This window comes from Hyposmocoma kahamanoa, unplaced genomic scaffold (genome assembly GCF_003589595.1).
Source record: "Hyposmocoma kahamanoa isolate Upper Pololo Valley unplaced genomic scaffold, ASM358959v1 76, whole genome shotgun sequence".
NCBI classification, from domain to species: Eukaryota; Metazoa; Arthropoda; class Insecta; order Lepidoptera; family Cosmopterigidae; genus Hyposmocoma; species Hyposmocoma kahamanoa.
The window spans coordinates 466,348-475,348 of record NW_020653900.1 but is presented as its reverse complement, the minus strand read 5'-3'; the positions used below and the strand labels follow the sequence as shown (position 1 = coordinate 475,348).

The 9,001-nt window shown below is 35.1% G+C and overlaps 1 protein-coding gene across 1 annotated transcript in view; it reads left to right on the top strand.

The window, feature by feature from the left end:
- Positions 1–9,001, top strand: part of LOC113232577 (huntingtin) — a 77,372-nt gene that overhangs the window by 1,068 nt on the left and 67,303 nt on the right. The window contains exons 3-9 of the mRNA XM_026467344.1: positions 537–658; positions 1,318–1,535; positions 2,943–3,074; positions 5,836–5,969; positions 6,333–6,519; positions 7,835–7,986; positions 8,378–8,530. Of these exons, the coding sequence (XP_026323129.1) occupies positions 537–658; positions 1,318–1,535; positions 2,943–3,074; positions 5,836–5,969; positions 6,333–6,519; positions 7,835–7,986; positions 8,378–8,530 (1,098 nt within the window). The remainder of the gene's footprint in view (positions 1–536; positions 659–1,317; positions 1,536–2,942; positions 3,075–5,835; positions 5,970–6,332; positions 6,520–7,834; positions 7,987–8,377; positions 8,531–9,001) is intronic.

Sequence of the window (9,001 nt, the reverse complement as noted above, 5' to 3'; positions counted from 1 at the left end):
ATATGCATTGATGACAAAATGGGCATGTCCATTCCATACTAAGAGAAAGTTTATATTTTAGGTACATTTATTCCCTCAATTCCGATCACTGATTATAAGTTACAGATATTTGTGAACATTTAGTAGAAATATATTGGCCAATTGATAGGGAGTTAATGAAAATTTATCAAATTTTTTTCTCAATAACTATTGGTTGTATTGAAAAAATTATGATAATGATAAGTATTTAAAACAATTTATAAGTAAATTCAAAGTCCTTTTGTCATAGTTCCCCTTTTGTTCAGTCCAACCAATACATCTCATCTTGTCTACTTGTCTTTTATGGTGAAGACAAATGTTGCAATAAAACCTGCATTTTGAAGAATGCTCACAACTTGGAATATGTGTGAAGTTTCCGGCTCATATTGTGCCAGCATGGCAAACTATGATCTAAACTCTTTCTTAGAGGAGAGCAGTGGGACTTTTTATATTTTGAATTTGTCTTTCATCAACCCTAAAAAATAGAAAGAATTGACAATTTATTTGACTTGTTTCAGGCTGAAGTTCGCCTATTAGGTGATGAGGCACTCAACAGAGCTGTTGTTGGTGGATTTGCCTTCCACTCCTATAAGACCAATATTATATTGCAGAACCAGATTGATCACACTAAGAATGCTAGGTAGGTAATACTTTAATTAAGGGGATTCGGCCTTACGAATGAGCCGAGTTTAATTAGTGTGACCGTTTCAAATGTGATTTGTCTATTAAGGACGCCGAATATGCGAGTGTCGGTAGTGCGAAGACGGTTGCGCGAAAGCTTAAATGCGCGATAGTTCATTTGCGCGAGTAGTCACTTTCATTTGTCTTAGACTTAATTTATTAAACACGAACCTAAGTTTCTTTTAGGAAAAGGTTTTGACAAACAAATTATATTGCAGTGAATTGTAATACTAATTAAGCTACGTTAAGATAATTTGTTGAAAAATAACACAAAATATTCTGACGAAATTAATTATATTTAGCAAACAATGAGAAACTAGTTTTCAATTCCATGAAGAAAAAACTTCCAAAAAAGAACTAACTTACGGATCGCGATCATGCCTACATTTATAGCCTACTGTGCCCTTCAGACCTTTTGATAAGAATGGCTAGCAATAGTTTTCAAGAAAATATAAATTAACTTGGCAGAGTCGGTTATGTCAGCAACATATTTCGGAACATTCAGCAATTGAATTGGTTATTTACATATGTTTATTTGCGCAAAAGTTCAAATTTGGAGTAAGTTCATTATTATTTACTTTTTGAAACTGTTGCTAATATCCATTTATTTTTATTCAGATGGATCCGTGCAGCTTTAAACCGTATATGCCTGGGCGAATGCTGGCTTCGACCTGGCGTTGGCAAGATTCGCAACCAAGCACAAACGTTATTTCCTAAATTAAGTCAGATTGTACTGCAGACCAATGAACTGCAAGTTATTGTTGAGACACTGGAGAACAATCTGCCAAGGTTGTTGGTTGCTTTAGCCGAGTATACTACTGATGAGGAGATTTCGGGTAAGTTTTAGGGATCTTTTTTACTGTAATACGTGGTTGGACCATATTTTTGAAACTGTCTCTGTGGCCGAATGGTTACCATGCCGCACTGAGGTCCCAGGTTCGATTCCCAGGCCAGGAGAAATATTTGTATGGCCTACATTTATTTCTCACGTGAGTTTGGGTGTAATTTGTGGTTATCTATGTGTGTGTCCATGGCACCCGCGACACAGGGTTTTCCCAGTGCGGGGCTATGTTGAGTGTATGCGTTATTATTATTATTATTTTTAAAAATATTTTTGAGTCGTTTCATCATGTTCACTGTGCACTTTAAGCTAGTGTTGTTAAAAACTCGAGTCCTGGTGTGTACATTTATAAACTCGACTCAATTTTGCACAGCCCATGACCTAAATACTCACGAGTCCAGAGCCGACTCGAATGCGAGTTATTGGAGCACGGTCAATTAGGATCGAGTCTCTCGAACTCGTTGAACATTCAAGTTAAGGTTAAAAAACTCTACTTGAATCGATTTTTACTGAACAACTATTATTCGTCTGCACAGAATTTTTATTTTTTACAATATCAAGTGACGGGATGAACAAGTCTATAAAATTGATTGAAGTTTTGTATACAAACTTGATTTAAAGAATTTATTTACAAAACAGTATATATATATATTATACATGAACATGTACATGATAATATTTAAATTACTTATATCTACATAATTAAATACCTATATACTTGATAATAATATATTATAAAATATGTTATTACTTCAACAATAATTTCTCAATTGCTATTCCTAATTTTTTCAAGTAATTTCACAATTAATATTTAAGAAAAAAATGCCTCCCTCTCAGTTGCTGGTTAACATTATGGAAAAGCAACAAAGTACTGAGTATTGAGACTTTGAATTTATAATTATATTATAATTATATCCTCGAATTAATCAAAGAATTAAAAAGAATAATCATAGATACCCACTATGGTGGTTTTATGGAGACACTTGTGAGCGATTTCACAAGTTACAGCTTGACCCACCACAATACAGCTTACTTTACCAGATTCGAGTGTGTAATAAGAGCCTGGAGCACAATGTCAAACTGGAGCTTATAATAAAAAAAACTTATGGCGCCAAGAAAAATCTTCGCTTAAGGGAACCATCATAGAAATATAAGTATGAACATAATATTGATTTGTTAATATTATGAGTTCGGGCACATAGAGGAATTCGTAAGATCTGCTGGCTCGAACCTTAACATAGTTGGTAAGAGCGGAAGCCACGTTGCGGCAACAAACGGTTGTTCGTGTCCAGTCGAATCGAACCACTTTTCTTTTTATTAACGATCTTTGTATCAACAATAATAACTTATTCAGTAAAAATAAATATTGCAATTAATAGTGTGATGTAAATTACTATTACAGATTTGTTAAAGGCGTTATTAGGTCACGTGGATTCAACGGAGCCGGCGGTAAGGCGAGGCGTTGCGAACTGTGTGGCGCATATAGTTTCGCATAGAGAACTTCTACTTGGAAATATCTTGGGAAAAGTTTTAGGTAAGCGTCACTTTATTAACCAGAGCTAAAATCATGAACCTTTTTTCCTCATTACCATAAATTAATTTATAAAAATAACTGCTTCAATATGTGCAAAGGATCTTCAATAGTTTACCAAATGAATTTAAACTTCTACGCGAACCTACGTTTAAATCACAATTGCCAAAATGGCTTTATGACACATTGCTTGTATAGTAGTAAAGAACATTTGGAATTTTCATTACTAATTTATATTAATTTGAAATGCAATTAATTTTAAAGGACAAAATGTTTAATTCAATTAATATTTGCACATCTGTTTGCAGGTTGAATACATTGTACCTAATTTTATTAAAGATCAAATAAACGTTTTCTATTTTATTCTTATAAATTGAATATTATCGATAAAACTTAAACCGAAACAATAGTTTTCTCACAGATGGTGCTACAGCAAAAAATTGTTAAAAAACAAGTATCTGCAACAAGCACATAGAAAAATTCGTAAACTCCGTTGGTTCGTTCCGCGGTTGAGTTCGGTTTGCTGCGCTGGTCCGTATCCAGCGCAACAAACCGAACTCAACTAACTTTAACTTTTAGAGGTATACCAGTAAATAGACGTTGTTATTGTAAAGTTGTTATCGCTGCTTACATATTTTTGGTTTTTTATATCTAAACAGTTAAGATGAAGTTTTCATTGATTAGTTGAGTATTGTTACAGTCTGCTTATGATACCAAAACATGTACAAGTCACGTGTTTTCGAGAAAAACATACATATTATATAATATTACTGCGTAACCGTTAACCGTGAATTTACGTTATATCTTATATATTAAGATATAGTTTTAATTGTGTTACGCAATCAATTGAAAAAAATATTAGTGTGAAATTATACATTAGAATGAAATTGGTTAACAACGCCATCGTCAAGTTCCGTAAAGCCGGGTACTCATTAGCTGTAACTGTAACGTGCAGATACAGTAACGAGGTTCTAGTGTGTACGCTTGAAACAGTCTTTAATTAGACGGCTCACTGCGATTCACACGTGTACCGCTCGCGGCAAGCTCGCGAACCACGTACACACTATAACTTTTTGTTACTTAACATGCAATGGTTACAGTTACAGCTCGCTAGTGTGGACGCGGCTTTAGACTCGATTAGCACCAACCTTTTGTAGTTTACTATGTTTGCAGAAAAATGTATGGACATAATAGTAAAGTATAGTCTGTCTTTTTTGAAGATGGAGTAAAATAACGTTTGTAGGGTTGCCAGTTTTCATAAAATTTTAAATAGCTATGTAGTTGTTGTCGATAGTTTTATCAATACATTGTGAAAGAAGATCAAAATTTGCCAAAATTGCCTGGATTGTGAATGTTACGACGTTCTAATGATTACTAACTGCGTTTATTGCGTTCTTAATTCTTATTTTGACAGTTGGACTACTTATCGAGTTTTTTTTTCATTTACACTTTAACTTTAACTTTAATAATAGCCGGATTTGATTATATACGATCAGAGCGCCTGATTGAACTGATAAACATTTGATTATTATAATATGAAATGCATTGACTTACAAATAAATGAACGGGTCTAATACAAAAACTCTAACTCGGCATTCAAAAACAACTGAAAATTATGTTATTGGAAAAGCAGCGTATGCTCTGATGTCGGAAGTTTCTTAGTCTAGCCAGCTTGTTATATTTATGTGCACTAACATACCAATGTAATGCTTAAAGTTGTATATTTCTATTTACATGATTACGCTGTTGTAGGTCCGTGTTTCTTTAGTAGTAAATACTTATTGACAGATTTAAAATATTAATTGTTATATAATACTAAGGTTCTAAGGTTTTCGTATTGAAAATAATTAAGAATATATATGTCACAACCGAGGATACACACAACATAATAATATGTACCGCTCTCTCAACATCCAGTCGATGATGCAACAGGAACGACTGAAAATCAGCGTCTCTCTCGCCAGAGATAGACTTTTTGCTGAGTCGTCTCCTTTTCCTCTTTTGTGTCACTTTGCATTCTTATTATTTTTTAATAAATAGCTATCAATTATTTATTTAATAAATAGCTATCAATTTAATGTTATGTTTATAATTTAGGGATGTAAAGTGACTTAAATGTGCGAATAAACGTTTTTCTTTCTTTCTTTCTTTAAAACCACGAAAAAAATGTCTAAAGTCAACCTATTTAAACGTAGTGACATGTAAAGGAATATGAAAAAGCTAAAACGTTGAATTTAAATTGTAATGTCATCGCAGTACTGTCTAATTTTGCTTGCGTCGCTGTCAGTCGAACAAACGAAGACTACAGCGTGAATGACGCTCTGTATACGATTTTAACGCCCTATAAGTTCGGACACTTTTTAGCGCGGACCCGACGTCCATGTAATTGTATGTCAATGATGAAATACATTATTTTGTTTTTGTCTTGGAAAAAGTATTTCTATAACGGTTTTTGTAAAATGAAACGCCGTTATACAAATTCGCATTGTCCGCCGACACTTTTTCGTCGCCGGTTGGTCTATTATCGGCGCTCATATCTATATCGTGCGTGATTACCTGTTTGAAATTTTTTAAACCAACGTTCTTTCGCGCGCGATTGTTCGTGTTCGTTTTGGTTACAACGGAAAGAGCGTCCGTGTAATGTAAAGGCTAATAACACAGGACAGATCTTTCTTCCAACGTCTTTACACGTGCGCTAAATCGCTGTATCACGCGCGACAGAGTGTCCGTGTAAAGTCTGCTAATTACGGTACTATGTTTACAGAAAAGCTATGGCCGCCAACGACAGAGAGCACCCTCATTTTAGGATGGTTTGGGGTGATCAAATCCATATTCCAGATCAACGATCTCTCCAAATTCACAGAGAACAACATGTTTACCGTGCAAGATTATTTAGAGGTAAAAAAACCGGAAACATTTTTAAATGCATATTACCGTTATACGAAATGATATACAGTGTTTTTTTAAAATGATACAGTATGGGGAAATCCGAAACCATAGAAGATACGAGGAAACTGTCTTCCCGGGTCGGGAGAAATATTTGTATGGCCTACATTTATTTCTCTCGTGAGTTTGAGTGTAATTTGTAGTTGTGTATGTGTGTGTCCAAGGCATCCGCGACACAGGCTTCCCTAGTGCTATGGGTAAAGTGTGTGTGTGAAAAAAACCATAGTTTTTTTTTCTGAAAACAATTTTGAATGGTAAATGATATTTATTATAACATTAATCTTGTTAATAATATTATTGTTTTCTATTTCGCAGCTCTATCACCTTTGTGTCCATTACATAGAGCACACAACAGAGCATAACATTCAAAATGCCGTAATGGAATGTCTTTCCATTCTACTATCTCAAGCGACTGGTCTTTACAGAAAGGCTTTATTGGATTCGCATCCAAGCATTGTGTGTTTGGACAACGTTGCTTCTAAGGGACATAGGAGAAATATAAGTAAGTTTATCATCAACCATAGCGTCACTAATACTTTTAACCATTTGACTACCACTGACAAAAACTAGTTACGTTTACCCTTATAGTGATGTGACATGTTCTGAATTTCCACCTTATATTAACTCCATTCTCCTACGTCAAATAAGAACATAACTAAGCATAAAAAGCAACTATGAATCCATACTTAACTAGAATATACAAATAACACAAGGAATATCTTAAAATGTCTTAAAATCTAGTAGCAGTAGAGCTCCTTGTGAAAGAGTTCGTCCAGGGAAGTACTGCCACCTTACCTATTTCTGCCGCCAAACAGTAATGTCAGCATTACTGTGCTCCGGTTTTGAAGGGTAAGGGTGCTGGTGAAATTGCTGACACGTGGGACTTGTCAACTTATGTCTTAGGGTGACGGGCGCAGTGGTAGTGCCCCTCAGATCTTTGCAATTTAAAGCTCTGAGTGGCACTGTAATTGTTATGGACAGGCGTGTTGAGAAAAATGTGTTAATAAATTTTAATTGAACATTTTCGTTGACGCTGTAAAGCGTCCACGGCGGTCAAAGGGTGAACCTTACCGGTACAACCTCAAACAGCTTTGGTTGATTTCGCATGACAGTGAAAGTGTTGAATCAATCGCTTTGCAAAAAAATATATAGTGAAATTGAGGATATACACTGATTAGTATACAGTGTGAAAACACGGTTCCTAAAAATTTTCACAATAGGAAAAAAAAACACAAACTTACCTCGAAATTTTACAAGAAAACAGCAGTATTCAATACATACTTTACACATACCAATTTTTTTTTATATGAAGTGAACTAAATAGAACACGTATACCATACGATGCACATTTTTAAAATGGCTCTAATTTCGTTTGTAAAAAAAATAATTCTGAAATAAACCCCTGCCGCTCGACACAAGCAAAATGGACCGTATTAGTACGGGAAAAATTTGAATTCGACGTGAGGTACTATGGACTTTCAACGATAATTAATAATTCACACAAACTTTAATCGGATGGCTGTTATTTGTATTGTAATAGATACAAACTTAAATTCTTGTTTATTGAAGGCTAGGAAAGTGGATATCATTTCCATGAAACTTATTTGACCACCTTATTTCTGTGTCCATCTGACTTACAAGTCGAATAATAAAAATCGAATAAGAATGTGTCTCCCACACCGTACCGGCCCTATCAATGCACCGCGGACGACATCCGGCCAATCAGAGCCACTGAATTATTAATGTAATTCTACTCTCGTTTGCTCTGACCGGCCATGCGCGTCCGTAACAATATTATTATTAATAATTTCTTTTAGGTGCCGTGAGTGCAATGTCATCACGCTTCATACCCAGCCCAATAACAGAGCCTCGCGATCAACTAGAGTTATCGTTCAGCGGCGCTTTGCAACTGGATAGTATACTGCAGTTAAATACACCCAGTCTAAGTGTGGAGGATTTGACCATACAGGTTTGTGAGAAAGCGCATCGACATGTAGGTGCAGTATGTTCACTATGTTCACTATGTATACAAAAATATTGTGAATAAAAACTTAATTATTAATGCAAAGATCGAACAGAAAGAAAATGTATTATATCCGGCTGGATTCGAACCGGCGCCTTCACCATATCGTGGCTGACGCTCTCCAAACTGAGCTATGGAACCATAATAATTATAACAAACTAGTAGAGTAATTACACAAAAAATAATTGAACATCATGGTAATAAAAAATCGTGATATATCTGGTGAAAATACAGGCATATGGGACTTGTTTACTTATGTCTCAAAGTGACGCCCGTTACCCTGAGATATAAGTTAACATAAGCTAACTGAGCCAAAATATGTTTTCAACTATTTTAGACCCCAAGCTCCCCAGCAAGCGACAATGACATACAAATGCCAAATTCGGAACAGTTGACTAAAGATCTAACAGAGAAGCTCCAAGAGTTCGAGGACACGGAATCCAAAGATGAGGACACTGTCGACCAAGTTAGAGACGATCACGGAATGAGGGTAGGATTTCAATTCTATTAGAGTATTATATACAACACTTCTATGTGATTGTATGTGAAGATTAATGAACAAGATTTAAGGTGAACACGGTCCCAGCTGCTATGTACCATGCGAAGCAAGCCACTGTTTGGATTCCTTCACATTGAATTATGTCTGTGGTCTTCTTAAGTTTTGTTCTTGAACGAACATACCATCGAGTATATAAGCAGAAATATAGACGAAATGTCATTGTCATGTTTGAAAACTATTTTGCCAAATCATCACGGTGACAACTGCGCTCCGATTGCCTCGAATTCGAAACAATTGACGGGTGTTGTCATTACACTTCAAAACGACCAGTTTAACTTGAGCTTTGCTATAATGGATGAGAATTGAAAAATTACTATACTTAATATAACATACTAATACTTAATATTTAATTAGCCTGTAACTGTAAGCTTTTCTCAACATGACATTATTGTGACATGTTAA